This window comes from Anolis sagrei, chromosome 3 (genome assembly GCF_037176765.1).
Source record: "Anolis sagrei isolate rAnoSag1 chromosome 3, rAnoSag1.mat, whole genome shotgun sequence".
In the NCBI taxonomy this organism is placed as follows: Eukaryota; Metazoa; Chordata; class Lepidosauria; order Squamata; family Dactyloidae; genus Anolis; species Anolis sagrei.
Window position 1 is genome coordinate 226,220,808 of NC_090023.1, and position 18,428 is coordinate 226,239,235.

General features: G+C 39.9%; 1 protein-coding gene across 1 annotated transcript in view; it reads right to left on the minus strand.

Annotated features, from left to right (window-relative positions):
• The window catches only part of LOC132770740 (ovotransferrin), a 36,794-nt gene extending 19,566 nt beyond the window's left edge, over nt 1–17,228 (minus strand). The window contains exons 1-11 of the mRNA XM_060767994.2: nt 17,040–17,228; nt 13,416–13,582; nt 11,701–11,812; nt 8,987–9,178; nt 7,351–7,483; nt 6,038–6,093; nt 5,734–5,906; nt 5,145–5,322; nt 3,722–3,879; nt 3,344–3,434; nt 1,370–1,414 (exon numbers count right to left, since the gene is read on the minus strand). Coding sequence (XP_060623977.2) covers nt 1,370–1,414; nt 3,344–3,434; nt 3,722–3,879; nt 5,145–5,322; nt 5,734–5,906; nt 6,038–6,093; nt 7,351–7,483; nt 8,987–9,178; nt 11,701–11,812; nt 13,416–13,582; nt 17,040–17,082 — 1,348 coding nt within the window. The 5' untranslated portion in view covers nt 17,083–17,228. The remainder of the gene's footprint in view (nt 1–1,369; nt 1,415–3,343; nt 3,435–3,721; nt 3,880–5,144; nt 5,323–5,733; nt 5,907–6,037; nt 6,094–7,350; nt 7,484–8,986; nt 9,179–11,700; nt 11,813–13,415; nt 13,583–17,039) is intronic.
• Between the last annotated feature and the right edge of the window lie 1,200 nt (nt 17,229–18,428).

The following is an 18,428-nucleotide window of genomic DNA, read 5'->3' on the forward strand; positions in this document are numbered from 1 at the left end:
GGATTCTGGGGAGTTCTAGCCCACAGAAGTAATGCTTCTAGCCTCTGGATCTGCATATGAAAAACATTAAAATGCCCTGTTCACAGACATACTTGAACATTGGATACTTGCCAGTGGATTTAACTCTATGGCTTCATCTTGAAAAGCAAAAATAGTATTTGTCCTATTGTATTGGGAATCAAACTATGTTGCAGGCACACAACATGAGATGCTGAAAGCACATAAGGATTCCAAAAAATCATGATTTTGGGAGTTTTGTGTCTGATAAATCAAATTTGCAAGCAAAACCATGTTTATCTGCTGAAAGGCTGCTGATCTGCAAGTTACAGAAGGTACTGTGACAACCAGACATCTTTGAGTGTTTAAGAAATTCCCATTTCTCCAAAAGGGTACAGGGAAAAAAGGAAATCCTCTACTGTGGTTTCTTCATCATCTTGTGAATATTGTTTGCTCAGATTATTAAGTCTATCTTTTGTTGCTTAAAATAGTTCTTGACCAGGTCCCAGATTGTTTTTGTTTTTTTCAGAAGCCCTTGATTAGGGTTAATCCAGTAAGTTAGTTTATCCATGTTCATTACCTCCAGGATTTTCTTATGCCAATCCTCTTTTTTTTGGAATGTCCTTCTGCCTCCAGTTTTTCGCAAACACTATTCTAGCCACAATTACTAAATAGTTAAAGAGGATTCCTTTATCTTCCGCCATATCCAGCATTCCTAACAGGAAATATTCAGGTTCTTTCCCAACCTTTATGTTTAGTATTTTTTGTATGTCAGTATGAATTTCCATCCAAAACTCTTTTGCCTCTGGACAAGTCCACCAGGCGTGAAAAAAGTCCCAGTTTGTTGTCCACATTTCCAACACTTACCTGAGGTGTTTTTATAGCATTTTGAAATTTTGTGTGGGGTTTTAGTTTTAGTTCACAACCACTGAAGAATAGAAGGAAGTCAAACCATTTTTTCTTTTTTTTAACTTGGCTGTCTTGTTCAAGCTATCTGTTTTTGTTGTTGATGTTGTTTTGATTTTCAATCTTCTACTCTTTCTATTTTTTCTAACTTTCCTATTTGAAAACTGTTCTCACACTTCCAATCTTCTATTTTTTTTAACTAAAAGGTATCAATAAAAATCTAATATAAAAAAAGATAAGGCATATACTAGCCTTGTCACTAGAGAAGAAAAACACAAAAAAGAAATTCCTATTTTTAATCATATTTTAGTTATATCATGTAGCTTCACCTTCATTCACTATCCCCTCCCCACCAAATAGGTGAAGAAAGCATTGCACAGATAGGTTCGAACATGTTTTCAGTTCCCAAATAAAAAACAAAAATGCTTGATGATATCTTCAATGCTTATGTCTCACAATTACCCACCCGTTGATTCAAGTTCTGGATGTTCACAAGGAGCATTGTCAGGGGCTACAAAGAAAACAAGAAAAAGGGTTTGGAGAAAACATTTCAAGAACAAGCATGCCCCAATTATCATCATGACAGAACAGTAATTGAGGCATCTTAAATTATAGAATGAATGGACAAAACAAAGCACACACATCTACACAATATGTCTGTTTGCTGAGGACGATAACCTGCAATTTAAAAGGAAAGCTTGGGAAATCCACATTTTGGGGGTGAGGGAGAGATCTGGAAATTGTATTATTTCCTAGTTCTAGCAAAAAACAGTTTCCTCCTGTTTCCACCTGGTCTCTTGTATGTCTATCAATCTTGCCCATTTTTCTTTGTCAAATCTCAGATTTGTATCTGTAGGCCAGTGATTCCTTTGGGCCTCAAAGTGTTTTGAACTTCAGCTCCTACAGTTCCTAACAGCTGGTAAGCTGGCTGGGATTTTTGGGAGTTGAAATCAAAAACATTTGGAGTCCCAAAGGTTGGGAACCACTGCTGTAGGCAAAGTGAAAATAAAGGGGAACCCATGGAAGACTTAGCTTACAAAGGTTTCCATGGAGGAGATGTATAATGGTTAGAGGAGCAAACCTACAAGCTTTTGGATAAACCTCTGAAGCATCAACATTTTTTCTGGGTTGTATAGCCAACCTATTGAATTGCAGCAGGCATATATAGTTCCAGAAATGTTTAGCTATGGGATAGAGCGAGAGTAGGGAAAACAAGACTCTTCTAGCTCTCTCTTCTATTTTTGTCTACTTTCCTGACATATAAGGCTCTCTCCGCTCCATTATACCAATTGCTTAAGAGATTATGATTTAGACATAACCTCTTGAAAGTGTATGTGTGTCTTTATTCCCTGAGGTACAACCTGGTAACACTATGCAAATTGCATGTTACGTATTATTATATTCAGATTTTATGTGAAAAGACAGACCACCCGCATTTAATTAATCTCCCAGACTTTCTCTGGACCTCATCTGTCCAGCATTTGGGACATCATAGCTATTTCCCTCTCCTTTTTTCCTCAATGTGAAAAATCTACAAGAGAATATCATATCAGAAGCATCCTTCAGCACAACATGAACATGTATGCAAATAAAAGTCAATGACTATATATGACTGTATGTCAAAGAACAAACAAGTAGGAATCCATGCAGCACACACATTTTTATATGGTGTGCGTTTGACCATTGGCAAGATGGTCTCCCAACCAAATAAAATATAGCTCGTCTTTAATGAGTTTTGTACAGGACCATGACTGATATTGTGTTTTTTCAATTCTAAGATGCACGCCACACACAAACAAACACACACACACACACACCATAAACATTGTTAAAAATGGATGTGTTTTAGAATCACAGGGGTGTGTGTGTGTGTGTGTATGTGTCATATACACACAGCTGGGAATAACTTCTAATGGCCCCTCAACCTTCTAGCCTTCAGATTGAGACTACCTTCCAGCTCAATGGGGTGGGTTTATATGAATTTGGCCTGCGATATACTATATTTCTTCGATTCTAAGAGACCATAGATTGTAAGATGCACACTACTTCCAGTATCACCAACAGTAGATATAGATATATAGATATAGATCTAGATATAGATAGATACACATACATACACATAGACACACACACACACACACACACACACCATAAACATCGTTAAAATTGGATGTGTTTTAGAATCACAAGGGGGGGGGTGTATGTGTATGTGCATGTATATGCATCTATCTATATCTATATCTATCTATATATATATATACTGTTGGTGATACTATGGTCTCTTAGAATCGAAGAAATATAGTATATCGAAGGCCAAACTCATTGAGCTGGAAGGTAGTCTCAATCTGAAGGCTAGAAAGTTGAGGGGCCATCAGAAGTTATTCCCAGCTGTGTGTATATGACAGCTAGCACTGTGTTAAACAACAATTTTAATACTTACAGTAGACTTCTGCCAATACTGGAACCAAACCACACTTTCCTGCTGTGTAGATATGTCCTCCATCCAAGCTTATGGCATCAGCTTCACCTTTCTGCAATGGAAATAATATATACTAATAGTAAACTCATTCTACGAGTGTGGAGATGGGATGGGATATCGACATTATGAGCTTCCTCCAGTTTGCATTGTATTAGTTGAGAACAAAGTTTAGAAGCATTTTGGGACTGCAGCTCCCAAAATTGGTGGTTTCTAGGGGATTTTGGAAGCTGTTGTCCAAGAATTTTTTTTCCAATTCTGTCTATAGGAAAGCAAGGAGAGCTGAACTGCAGTACTACTTTCAGGACTGATTTGAAAGTACATATAAGTTTGTGTCCTTACTAGGAGCTTGATGATGCAGCCTTCTGTATCTTCCGACACAGCACAGTCGATGGCACCATTGCTTATTGTGCTCCACAAGTCACACTTTGTCTTCTCAGCCTTGCCTATGGCACACCACACAATTCTGTTTGTTGTGTCAGGACTAGGGACAGCTCTCTCTAAAAGACCAAAAAATGTAACTCAGTTAATCCAGCACTCAAGTGTCTCATCACTCTACATTCTGTAAGTAGAGGAAGACTATTGATTTCAGAACCATGGTATGCCCTCATCCCATAATATTCAAGTCAACATTTTCTTGACTGGCATATAGAAAATCATCAAACCAAAGTGTTAGTGAAGAAAGGAAACAAATGGATTAGCAGTAATTTAAATTCAGAACAAAGGCATCATTTTTCTCCTGTAAACAAACAAAAAATGAGTTTTTATGTATCATTTTATCATCTTGACATGGGAAGTAATAGAAAGGTTGCACTAACAATGAACTGGAATAAAATACGGCAAGTTTAGAGGCTATTTTTTTTTCAATTTTTATATTGCAGATTGTTTTAGTTGTCTTGTTTCCAATATACAGTACAATCTGCTTTGAATACCCTGTGAGACAAAAGTGGTGTGTACATTAATTAAATAAATTTGAAAATGTGATGGGCTGTGTTTGACCAGAAGCAAATGGAAAATGTAATAAAACAGTGAAAACTTTCTCAAAACTTGGTCCCTAAATTTACATTTTGTGGGTTAAACTGCTAAGCTGCAGAACTTGCTGACTGGAAGGTCAGCTGTTCAAATCCATGGATGAGCTCCTGTCATTAGCCCCAGCTTCTGCCAACCTAGCAGTTCAAAAACATGCAAATGTGAGTAGATCAATAGGTATCACTTTGGTGGGAAGGTAATGGCACTCCATGAAGTCATGCTGACCACATGACCTAGGAGGCATCTACAAACAACGCCGGCTCTTCAGCTTAGAAATGGAGATGTACACCATCCCCCAAAGTCAGACACGTCTAGACTTAATGTGAAGGGGAAACTTTTACCTTAAGTAGACCAGTTAAATTCTATCTGATTTTCAACTGTTCTTGTTCAGTAGGCTTCATGAGGTAGATGTTAATGGACTAATCTGTATTTAAACCCATATTGCTGACCCTATACTTAGGGTGCATCTACACAATAGGGTTAATGCAGTTTGACACCACTTTAACTGTGATGGCTGAATGCTACAGAATCATGGGAGTTGTAGTTTGGTAAGGCAACATCTCTCTATGGCAGATATTAGAATTTTGGTGTTTCTAAGGCACTGACCCATGTTAGTTAAAATGGGGTCAATCTGCATTTATTCTCCAGTATAGTTTTACTGTTGCCAATTAATTTCACCCGTTTGCTGATGCTCATCACCCAACCCAATTCTTCATCACAAATGGTTTCTTCTCACCCATTCGGAGACTCTGAGCAGCAGTATAATAGTTGTTCCCCAAGAACAAATGAGTATCCATAAGATCAGGAACACGGCGAACATCGACAGCAGAATCCTTAAACATGAGATCTTTGAGGGTACCCTCAGCGGGACCAAACAGCCGGCACTGGTCTTGCTTGTTTTTGGAATACTGTTCCTGGGAAAGGAGGGAAAGGATTCAATTAAAAGCAAGGAAAAGAAACATGAAGGCAAGCAAAACAAATGGCATATTAGAAGGTGTGTGTGAATGTCTCACCCTGCTTCACCCTCCTTGCTCTTCTTCTAGTCCACTTCTAGCCATACAGTATCATATCCTTCAACATTTCACAGGTCAAAACTGAGGCAAAAAATTAATCGAACTAGGAATGGGGCTTAGTGGGGCTGTTCTTGCCAAATTGGGACACTTGAAGGGCATTCAATCTATAATGCAAATACCACACTTTCTGACTATCGGACTGGGAGATCAGAACACCTCTGGAAGTGAGTACAGCCCATATACTCACTCCAGACCTCTACTGAAGCTTGACATTTCAGCAAATAAGACAATATTTGTTTGATGCAAACATACCTTGGCATTCGAAAGGAGTGTCCAGATCTCATCTGCTCGACCATCCACACTTCGTGCCACCACAGCATGAGCAGGAACCCTAGCCAGGTTACAGGTCTCATATTCTTCAATAGGTTTCTTGGTACCATCCTCACAGAGCAGCTCATACTTGCTCCTTTCTTCTGGGCTGAGAGCTGTGAAGAACAAGACATGACAATAAATTGCAAAGCCAAAAATGAATAGGTTTTGCTATCACTTGCTTGAAAACCAGAGCTCAGAAGCTACAGCATAATCAGGGAAAAGCTATGTAAGTGAAAATCCTTACCTAATACGGTTGCATCTTTCACAAAGCACACATCTCCAGCTCCAGACTTCAGACAACTTAAATACAAGAAGAGAAAATATTGGAACAATTATTTTTGCTTGCCGCTTCACAATATTATCAATTTCTTATGCTGGTCAAAAAGAATAGAAGCAGATTGAGGTTTTGATAGCTGAGCATATGCTAACAGAACACAGAAATAATACAGCCATGTAAGAGTGTGAGAAAGGACAAAGAAACTGTCCTTAAGAAAAAGTGAGCGTAGTCCCTTAATCCAAAGGAAAAATATGCAAGCTGCTGCTCAGCTGATGACCATGTTGATGGCCATCAGCTGAGTAAATGTGAGTAACTGTCTAAAAGATAGGGCTGGAGGAACATAATAAGGGAACACGGTGAGAAGAAAGGAGAGGGGGAAGACAGGAAAGGCTGGGAGGAGATGCCCCTGTATCTTCCTATCATGAGACTGCAAAAAAAAAAAAAAGAACTATTGTGACCACCTTGACCAACTCACCTGTTTTTGCTTGAAGACTATTATACTGTGTGCACATTACCCAAACAGCAGAGAAAGGGCTTTGACATAAATGCCAAAAATCATGCAGTTACTTCCCTAATGAACGAGGGTCAAAATATCACAAACCCTCACATAGTAAAATGTTGATGATTTTAGAAAAATTGCAGCTTAGTGTTTTTGCCTTTCAGCCCTCCTCCCATGCCTGTATGGGCACAGCATGGCACACCCATTGACATCACATTGCTTCTGGACAATAATTTGGGCTGGTTTAGGTTTAGGGTTTTTCCTGATTCTTATCAGGGGCCTGGACTGGATGACCTATGAGGTCTCTTCCAGCTCTATAATTCTAGTAGCACAGCTTTTGGGGAAGTGTAGTCACCACATCTGTGTACAATTTTGGGTAGGTTATTGTGTAACAGTCCAGTTAGATGGAGAGAAATTTTCAGCTACTCCAGAAAATTCTGAATGTGCAGCCCCTGAAAAATGTCCATCAGTAATATCAAGGCCATAATGGGTTGGGCTTTTTACACAATGGAATAATTGTAAAACCCATTTAAATAATAAAATATTGGCACATAAAGACCTATTTCATCTTTTGCCTGTGGAACTTCAAAAAGAAAGCAAAGTCAAGTAAAGCTGTTCTTGAAAAATCTTATTACTTCAGATAATAAAAAATATGAAACACTACTTTGTGTAAAAGGCTGTTGTCTCCCACTACATACACATGTACCATCATATTTATGATGAAATAAATAAACCCATTAATACATTTCAAAAAAAGTAAGGAAAAACATATGCCACTCACTCGAAAGCTCCCGAATATCCAGAGTAAGGATCATTCCTGCTACATTTTTCACTGCCTACACCAGCACATAAGCGGCACAGACTTGGTTCAGAGGAACCAGGAACACAGGAAGCTGCAAAAAATCTGGCCACAGCTGTCAAAAAAGAATATACAATTAAGTCATGGTAGATTGGGGAGGGGGGAGGAGATACTCCCTTCTCATTCAGTAGCCCTCATACATAATTTGGTATAAGTAGGAGTAATTCCACAAATGCCTCAAAACAGTCCCCAGGGGAGCCAGTATTTTCAGGGTCTCAATGGTTCTCTAGCTTTGGTCAGAAACAGATACAGAGCACACTACATTCACGGATTTTGTCTCAAAGGCAGCTTCTGTGGCACCAATTGCAATGAAACTTGAGAAAGGCAACCCAACAGGCACTGCAGTGGATATAAGGAAACCCCACTTGTCAGACTCCTTTTGGGCCAACAGATGTATTTATTTATTTTATTTATTTACAGTATTTATATTCTGCCCTTCTCACCCCGCAGGGGACTCAGGGTAGATTACAATGTACATATACATGGCAAACATTCAATGTCATATACACACAACATACATAGACAGACACAGATGCTCACTCCAACCCGGACTGGCTTCGAACTCATGACCTTTTGGTCAGTAGTGATCTTAATGCAGCTGACTCCCAGACAGCTATGCCACAGTCCCGTATTGAACTAATACTAGCTTTTCTCCTCTGCTACACTTCAATAGCGGGCATAGAAGTATGATATATTGAAATAATTCCACTTCCCTACATGGCCGAAGGTGGCCTAAAAGAGATAGGAAATATGTTACATGTATCATAAGAGTCTATATTATGAGATTATGTGATGGTAACAAGTCCAAAAGATCAAGAGGACCAAGGTTCCTTGCCCCTGAACTACAGGGCTCATCTCAACCAAACTTGCCCCAAGACACCTGGCTGCCTAAAGCAAAACAATAAACAGTACCCTCACTCCCAGTCAAGGTGCATTGTACTTAAGGCTAGCCATGTTATTTTGGCACCTAAGGTTATACAGAATTAGTGTAGTTTGACACCACTTTAACTAACAATGGGAATCATGGGAGTTGTAGTTTTGCAAGGTTTTTTTGCCTTCTCTGCTAAAGAGTGCTGGTGCCTCTCCAAACTACAAATGCCAGGATTCCACAGTATTGAGCCATGGCAGTTAAAGTGGTGTCAAACTGCATCAATAATGTAGATGCACCTGAAGACATACAACCCAATAAAAATCTCTGATTCCATCTGGGAGTTAAAAGGTAAGTGAACTTAGTTATATGTAGAGTACATTCATTGAAACCAATGGGCCTATTCTGAATATAATTAAGCCAATATCCAATTCAATAAAATGTATTAAGAAATTACATTTTGCTGGATATGCTTGACACCAAAAATCCACTTTGTTGGGTTACTTGGTTACCTGAAATAGAACATTCTGTCATGCAAACCAACACCAGATGTCATTTATTGTTTTGCTTTGCTGGAGGTCCACCTGTTTATACTTCTGGAAATGTTTAAACATCTGGTGAAGGTGGTTTTCTTCTATTGGGCTTTGCCTCCATCCCAGATATCACTTCTCTCTCCAGAATGCTTCTTACCTTTTTCTAATGGTTCTGTATCTGCTCCTTTCCAGTCTATGTATTTTTTAGCCACCAACGTCCCTATTGGAAGATTCCAGCCAGCGGATCGGCCCAAGCCTGTGTGGCAAGATTTCTTCCCTCTGAGATCAGCAAGTGACTCTACTGTTCCTTTCTTCACAACGGCCACAGCACGGTAACTGGTAACAGATTCTGACAAGAAGAAATAGAAAGCAGATATAAATCTGTGTGTCATGGGGAGTGTTCCAACTTCTCCTTGGGAATGCATTTAGAACTGTATCATCAACCTCAGATCATGTCCTGGGGTCACAAATTTGGATTTTCACATCACAGAAAAACCTCCCAATTTGAATTAGTCCAATTCCCAGATTTTCCAAGGCCAGCAAATAGAGAATCCTGGAAGTTGTAATCTAAATTAGAATCTGTCAACTCCCACCTCTGGATGTTTGGGACTAGTAGCAATCTGTATTCAAGGAGGGTTCACAGCTTAATTCTAAAGCACATAGTTGCATGCACAAGTTCCTATCGTTAGACTCTTAGAATTCCATTTAAAAGAATCAGAGAGCACCTAAAGCAATAATCTGCCATTGCAGTCCAGCTTGAATTGATTTGACCCAATAGATTCTTTTAGTGTGTCATTCATGGATTCAATTAAACTCTGTAACCCCTCCAGTGTCAACTTCTTCCAGTCATGGTGAAAGACCTAGAGCAGTGTTTCTCAATCTGGGGGTTGGGATCCCTGGGGGGAGGGGGTGTCACAAGGGGATGTCAGAGGTGTAACTAAAGACCATCAGAAAACACAGTATTTTCTATTGGTCATGGGGGTTCTGTGTGGGAAGTTTGGCCCAATTCTATCATTGGTAGGGTTAAGAATGCTCTTTGATTGTAGGTTAGCTATAAATCCCACCAACTACAACTCCCAAATGACAAAATCAATCCCCCCAACCCCACCAGTATTCAAGTTTCGGCATACCAGGTATTTGTGCAAAATTACAGTTATGAAGTAGCAACGAAAATAATTTTCTGGTTGGGGGTCATGACAACATGAGGAACTGTTTTAAGGGGTCGCAGCATTAGGAAGGTTGAGAACCACTGACCTAGAGATGCCATTCATATTAACACTTTCTACATACAAAGCTTACAAAGTTACTTTATAAAGTATTTTTTCTGAGATTTCTTTCAGTGCTAGCAAACACAAAGTATGCTGTTGTTCTTACTCTTGACAGTGTTAGGAAAGGCTGTTCTTTCATGTTAATCAATCGGTTAATTGCCAAGATGCTTAAATACTGTATTCCCTCAGTATTTCAGAAGTGGACTGAAAATTATGTTAGCTCATGCTAAATGAAATCATTTAGTTTTAATTCCTTCCCCATCTGTCCTTTTCATACCTACCACATCTTCCTTTTTCATACCAAAACAAACTACAGTAATCTCTTTGAAAACTCTTATCCTTCAATGCTGTACTGTTCCTTTTTTAGAGAAAAACCTTTGAGTTGAAACAGAATGGCACAAAATCTGGGATAAAAAAGACTCACTCAAAATTCCTCTAAAAGTATGCTTTGAAATACTGTATTTTGTCAAATCTAATACTCGCCTTTTTTGGTGAAATTGTCTCCCTCAAACTAAGGTGCACATTAGATTCACATAATATTGTAATTCTAGTGCTGAGCCAAAGCAAAAAGGAAGGCTGCTTCATCTGGAACCCCTCTAATTTAATTGCCATGGCTCTATCCTATGCAATTATGTGATTTGGAATTTTGTCAGGCTTCAGCATTCTTTGGCAGCCCCCATGACCCCATAGCATTGAGTCAGGCAGTTAATGTGGATTCATTCTACAGCAGACGTGGGCAAACTGTGGCCCCATGGGCGCTTACTTCAGGCCCTCCTCATTTTCCCTGTGCCCTTGGCATAAAGATACTGTGGCCCACTGAGTCTTTATGCCAAAAAGATGGGGGGGGGGGAGCCATGTAGCAGCTGAGACCCCTGGAGCGCATTCAGCCACAATGTGTTTCACCCTCCTCCTGTCATAAGGATGATGCGAGCAACCCCATCTTTATGCCGGAAGGATGGCTTGAGGAAGGCACATGGCAGATGAGAGCCCTCCGGAGTACACTCAACCACGGCCTATCTTGCCCTCCTCCTGGCATAATACCAAGAGGACAGCCTAAGGACTGGGGGAGGAAGATGGGAAGTAGGATTGGGACGATTGCAGTGCATCCTGGCTTCCTCCCAGCATAAGGATGGGACAAGCAGCCCCATCCTTATGCTGGGAGGACAACCTAAGGATGACCCAGGCCCTGCCCTGCCCCCTCCTAGCCCTGTCCTTTCCCAGGCCTTCTCCACCCAGCGTGTGCCAGGCCCCCTCTCTCCTTGCCAGGCCCTCCCAGCCAGGCCCACAATGTGGCTCCAAGGGGAAATAGTTAGTCCATGCCTGTTCTACAACATAGATGCATCCCAAAGTTTTCTTTTTCCATTGCTGGAAGCTTTGGTGTCTTAACACTTTTGTTTTTAAAGCAGGAAGTCTATACAGGCAGCATACTCAGTCCAAATGCATACTCAAATTTACCATTATTCCCATACATTATAATATTTTTGAAATGTAATTTGATAAATATATTATTTCTTTCAGAACTCATTTCTGAATTCAGATTGAACATCCATTCTTCATGCATTCTCAGATAGAGCTCTACTTTTGTTTCTGGTTTCAAATTTACCTCCTCCACCTGTGGCATAGACTTCAGATACAACAGGCTTCAGGTTGTAAGGGGCCAGGCCTGCATCATAAACAAATCCTCCATCCAGGGCGATGGCGTCGGCCTCATTATTCTGGAAACACATAACAGGAGAAAATGAGAGAACATCAAAACACTTCTTGGACATAAAAGAGACAAAAATGGCAAGAGCAATCATGCAGTTTTCCAGAGCTAGCTGGACTCCCAGCTCTCCTCACCAAAGGCTTCACTGGTTAAGGTGGGCTTGCAAGGTGGGACATCCAGAATCAGTAAGAAAGAAAGGTTTAAGGCATTGATTCATTATTTATACATTTCCCAAAGACAAAAGACTGGCAGTGACTCCTCAAAATCTGCCTTGTACCAACAGACAAAGCACACATACTTTTGAAATGGCCTTCAGCAGAAGTATTTTAGCAATCTTTACATCTGCACAGCTACAGATTAAATTGAGATATGGTACAAGGTACAAAGAATTAATTAAAGCTAAACTGAGAGTTATACCTATCAGCCATTTCATTTAATGTCACTATGAGCTGCCATGAATCCCTCCTTTGGAAGAAAAGACATGATATAAATTGAACCAATCACTCAATTAATAACATTTGAGTATAAAGGAATTTTCCAGATTAAAAAGCCCTTCACTGGACCAAAGTTGTTGTTTTTTTTTTCTTCTAAGATCCCTTTCAAGATATACAATCATAGTGCTACAATGCCACTTTTATTGCCCTGGCTGTCTCTTGTGGACTCCTAGGATTGATAGTTTGGTGAGGCACTATTGCTCCCTAGCTGAGAATACCACACAGACCTTCCTGGGTTGTCAATCACAACATTTCACACAATGGGAAAATGGCTGTTACAGTGGAATCATAGTGCTATATTTATTGCATTGTGTGAAAGAGCCCCTGACCTTGCCAGATTTGTAATAATCTTCCCAATGCTTTCAAATTTTTGCTCTCTTCTATCAAGTTTGATCATGTGACCACTCCTTGTTCTCATTTCTCAACCAATGTCTCCCTACAGCACTAATGTCTGAGTGCTTTGATTTTATGTTCTTTCATGACAAGAGGTTGGACTGGATGGTCCTTATGGTCTCTTCCAACTCTAGGAGTCTATGATCCTATGATCTCAGAGGCCAACTCTTCTACATACAGCATTGATAACCCTCATGGTTGTGGGGTGATCAAGATTCTTTAGTATGAACTAGGCCTGCACAACCTGTGGCCCTCCAGCTGTTTTGGCCTCCAACTCCTAGAATTCTTGACCATTGCACAAGATGGCTTAGGCTTCTGGAATTTTGAGGCCAAAACAGCTGGAGAGTGGCAGATTGTGCAGGCCTAAAAAGAGCTATCTAAACTGAGGAACCTATTATGTTTCTCAGCACCCTGGATAGCGCCTTCAAAGTTTAGACCAGTGGTTCTCAACCTGTGAGTCCCCAGATGTTTTGGCCTTCAACTCCCAGAAATCCTAACAGCTGGTAAACTGGCTGGGATTTCTGGAAGTTGTAGGCCAAAACACCTGGGGAACCACAGGTTGAGAACCACTGGTTCAGACTAATAGTCACAGTGAATTCACCATCAGAATAGCCTCCACCTGCTGTTGCAGCAAGGTTGATAGTTCTGCCATGAATATTTAGCTCCTCTCACACACTGAGATCAGAGAAATCCCTCAGCATTTATGTCTGTTTTCTGGTCACTTACAGCAATGGCCTTTATGCACTCATGGATATCAGACTTCTTCACACAGCTTAATTGTGGCAAGTTCTCTGACTGTTGGCTGCTGAAACAGTCGTGCAGTCTGCGACATTTTACTTGCTCAGGGTCTGAGGTGACACACCATCTTACTGGGGATATTGCAAGGCTCAGCGCTGTAGAGAAAAGGAAAAAAGAAGTATTGATGTAAAGGAAGAGACTAGTGCTTGGACTGCCTTCACCATAGTTTCAAGAAATTGGATTCTTTCCTTAGTCACATCAATGCTATTCTCCAGTACTAAATGGAAAGCCTACAAAATGGACCAAAGCTGTTTTACTGTTGACCCCTTTGTGAAGGACAGCTTTCTGTTGTCACAACTGGCATCACTTCAATAGGCAATTACTAGATGTGAACATGCTAACACATGAAAACTGTATTTCCTGAGTTACTAAAAGAAAGGTGGAGAAGGAGGAGGTGGCAAATATGGTTGGGAAAAATAAGTTATTCTCACCATAGGAGCATAATATGGAGAAACAATTAAAAACTTATGAGTGTTGCATAACAAACAAATGATAGTTATAAATTTATTCCATGAAGAACTGCTAATCTGTTAATTAACAAGCAAAATGGTGCAGAAAAAAATCACACGTATGGTTCTAGTTATTGCTGATAAGGGCCCCCTGATGGCACAGCAGGTTAAACCACTGAACTGCTGAACTTGCTGACCAAAAGGTTGGTGGTTCGAATCCAGAGAGCTGGGTGAGCTCCTGCTGTTAGCCCCAGCTTCTGCCAACCTAGCAATTTGAAAACATGCAAATGTGAGTAGATCAATAGGTACCACCCTGGCAGGAAAATAACAGCACTCCATGCAGTCATACTGGCCTCATGACTTTGGAGGTGTCAACGAACAAACCCCCCCCCCCCTCCCCGAGTCAGACATGACTAGACTTAATGTCAGGGGAAACCTTTACTTTTATTTATTGTTGGGATTTTTTAAAATTATATTTTCAAAAATATTTCCAAACTATCTTTAAGTCACAAGGCTCCCCAAGGCAGTGTACAAAAATGAAGTATTAAACAATTTTAAATACAAAGATTAGCCCTCATGATAAAACAAGCACTTGCACTGTGCAAGTTGTGTGGTATTTTCTGCACCTCAGGTACTAAAGTGTGCAACATATCCTATGTCCAAAGGAATGTTTTTTTTCTGTGAAAAATCACATGTTGTCTATTAAAACAATGAGAGCCAAAAAAACAGACAATGAAACGAAAGAAAAATAGTATCAGATTAACGCACTTCCTATTTTGTGGAACATTTCCTGAACCTAGTGAGTGTCAATGTTTTCAGCTCTCGGGACCTTAATAAAAAGTAAACAAAACCCCACTGGATATAACATGGGCTGTTTTTACTCTTTATTGGAAGCTAAACAGGGAAGCTTGTCTCTTTAGAGGAAGGATTTCTATAATTCTGACACTGCTACACAAAATGTCATATTCCATAGCGTACATTTTACGTACATTGCTTAATTTATTTCCCAAGATGTACATCTGATAGCTCAGAGGGAATATAGCAACTTCCAGAACAGATTGTATTCAGAGTCTACAATCCAGAAGTTTTATAAGGACTGAGCCTCCACTATGGGAGCAATACCTTTGGCTGCCTTAAACCAAAGGTTTTGATGCTGCCATATATATCTAATTCAAAATGTACACGATAACAAAACATAAAATAAGATTTTATTTTTTGAAATGAAACAAAACTTGCAGTAAGATTGGAGATAATGTTTATTTTTGTATGATTCCACTTTTTTCGTATTTGAAAAGTTTTCTCCTACTTTTTTAAATTGCAAAGTCTTTTATTGTGGGAGCCCCTTTTTGTGGAACAGCTTCACTATCTGCAGTTTTTCACTAAATGGCCCATGGTAAACCAACCAATGGAAAATTTCTGTGGTGCCCCCTTCTTTTCAATATAAGCAGAAACTTTGTTTTTGTATTAACTTCATAGGACCTGGTGGTAGGAAGAATTGTTTAGCCCTTCTTCACTCTAAGCATGGTTTTGATTTAGTTTTCTGCACCCTGAAAGCCACCAAACCTCTGTTTACGTTTTGAAACTAGACATGCAAATTGGACTCACATTATTAACATTCATTCCTAATTAGGAGAAGCGCAGTAGCTCAGGTCACTTGTACAGTACAGAAGATTTGCATGCAAGAATTTAATTCATGGTTTCTTCAGATAAGGCTGAAAAAGATCATATCTAAAGCTGACCACTGCCGGTATGGACCAAGGATAGAAAACATAGGAGTAACATGAGAAAACTTTTTTCTGACTAGGTATATCACAATTTCTTAATTATCATTGTGTGTATCCACCGGGAAGTTCTGCTGCACAAGATTAATGACTGGAGAGCTGCAAAATCACATCATGTTCTTGCAGATTTCATCACTCAGTAGAAGTTGATTGTTTCCTAGAAACATTATGTCTGCCTCTTCCTTTGCTGCCCTTAATAATAATATCCTGTCTTGTCTTAATAATATCTTATACCTATCACAGAAGGTGTGTCTACAAGATGAACTATTAAAAACTGACCCAGGCTAGTTTCAATGTCATCAGCGACGTGGCTGAAAATTCCCATGGCATACTTTTACAAGAAACCTGTACCCGTGGAAGCTGAGAGAGTAGCCTGAACAACCTTGATTCCAACTAAAGGAATGGTATCTCATGAAGTAAGGGTTCCTAAATTCTGAATTCCTGAGCATCTATGTGGGTCCCCAGATATTTTGAAGGGTGAAGAACTTCTTGAGAAATTAGTTAGAAGACATTGTGGAGTTATGCCACTTTACTCTTTAATGAATTCATTTGGTAAGGGGAAAAAAAGATAAAATTAGTGGCTGGAAGACACAAGTGAGATACATACAAAAGACCACAGACCATTTTACACTACATGATTATGGCAGTTTAATTATAAAATTTATATTTATATTTAATGTTTAATATATTTTAAAATTCTGGCTTAAAGTTGTGTGCACATTTGAGGATTGTCAAGGTTTTGGACTGACCCATCAATAAAGATCAGTACTGCTATGAGACTTCTGACCATTCCAAAGTAGGGATTACATTGTTTCTCATGAAGAAGAAGGGGGGTGATTGTGATGCTCCAGATGTTGTTCAGCTGCAATCCCAACCAGTCCTTGCAAGTACAGGCAATGGTGAGAGGCAAAAGGAGATTGAGGCTGCATCTACACTGTACAATGAACATGGTTTGACACCAGTTTAACTATCAGGGCTCAATGCAATGGAATCATAGGTGCTGTAATTTTACAAAGTCTTTTAGCCTTCTCTACCAAAGAGTGCTGGTGCCTCACCAAAATACAACTCCCAGTATTCCACAGTATTGAACTGTGGCAGTTAAACTGATGTCAAACTTCATTAATTCTACAATGTAGATGCATCCTTATCCTACCACATCTGGAGAGCCTTCTGTGCACTAAAGATTGTATTTTAATTGTTCTGCTTCTTGAAATAAATAAGCACTGTGAATGAAAATTGCAATTTTTGAAATGTTTTCTGTTTCTACAAGTAGTGGAAAAGGCACCCCTCGTGTTCCTTTGTGCAAATGAACATTGACTTACCCAGCAGCCCAAAGGACAGCGTGGCTTGGAGGGCAAGTTTCATGGTGTTTTCCTTCTCTGGAGATTTCCAGATAGGTGTTGCCTGGTGTCACTCCTTGACTGCACCCAAGCGGCTGTGGAGGTTTTGGACTCAGCTGCCTTGCCTTTTTATAGAACAAGCAGAGTCTGCTGGTTTAGCAGAAGTGATGACCCAACTGTGTTTGTCCTTCCTTGTTTCCCAATAGCTCCTGGCTGGCTCCCCCCTCTAACCAGCCCATTTGCTGGAAGAATTTTATTTTGGCACTGATTTCATAGTCATGCAAGCAGGGATGGCTGGCAACAGGCAAAAAAAGATTGAGAGAGGCTTCAAATGGGAAATTCCCTCTGTCACTTTGATTCTTCCTCTACTTTGTTAAATTGGCAGAAAAAACATTTGCTACCATTGTTGGAGTTAAATGGGCAGGAAAAAAAAAAACCTTCACCCCATAGTTCCAAACTACAATAGAGCCTGTTGAACTTAACTCTGAATTGAGGCCCTTGGGGCAACTATCTTTCCTCCAATAAATATCTCTTTTGTCAGAACCTGGATATGTTACCTTTTTTGGACTACAGCTCCCATAATCCTCCAGTTCACATGGGCAAGAGCCATACTGACAAGTTAGTTTTGATAGCTATAGTTCAAAAAAGCAACTTTCCCAAACTCTATTAAATCATTTGGGGTATCCACGCTCAACATCGTTGGTAACTAAAACTAAACAGCCATCCATCAGGAATGCTTAGGTTGTATTTTGCTTGCAGAACCTGCACTAAACAAGGAGTTAGATTAGATAATGTCTAAGGTACTTCCCAAATCTAGGCTTCTCCTCCTTCATTTGTTCCTGGACTCTTGCCCACTCAACCTGCTTGTTAGTGTATCCCCATTTTGCTTTAATTTTCTACAAGAAGAAGATTATGTACAAACCAGTGAGCAAAGCTGAAGAAATTAGTGGAATGCGATGATATAGCAGTTTGCTTCGAAACTGATCCAAAATAAACTACTGACTATCTTAGAACATGAAGAAAAATGCATGAGATTTTGAAGGCACTGCAATGAAATGTCCATAGTTTCTCTTGACCTGATTCAAATGAGTAATCCATGCACACTATAATGTAATCCATTGTGATAATAAGTATGGGTTACAATTGCGGGTAACAGATGCCATTCCTTTGTTTAGGCCAAGCAGACTAGCAGCTTCCAGAGGGTTGAACATTTTAATCTGTTGCAACAGGAAAGGTCTTGCTACGTTCAGCAAAGGACAAGAGGGAGCCTCTCACCTCTGCAGGAGTCTACCGTGTACCATGCAGCTGTGGACAAGTCTACATAGGGACCACCAAACGCAGCGCCCAGACATGCATCAAGGAACATGAAAG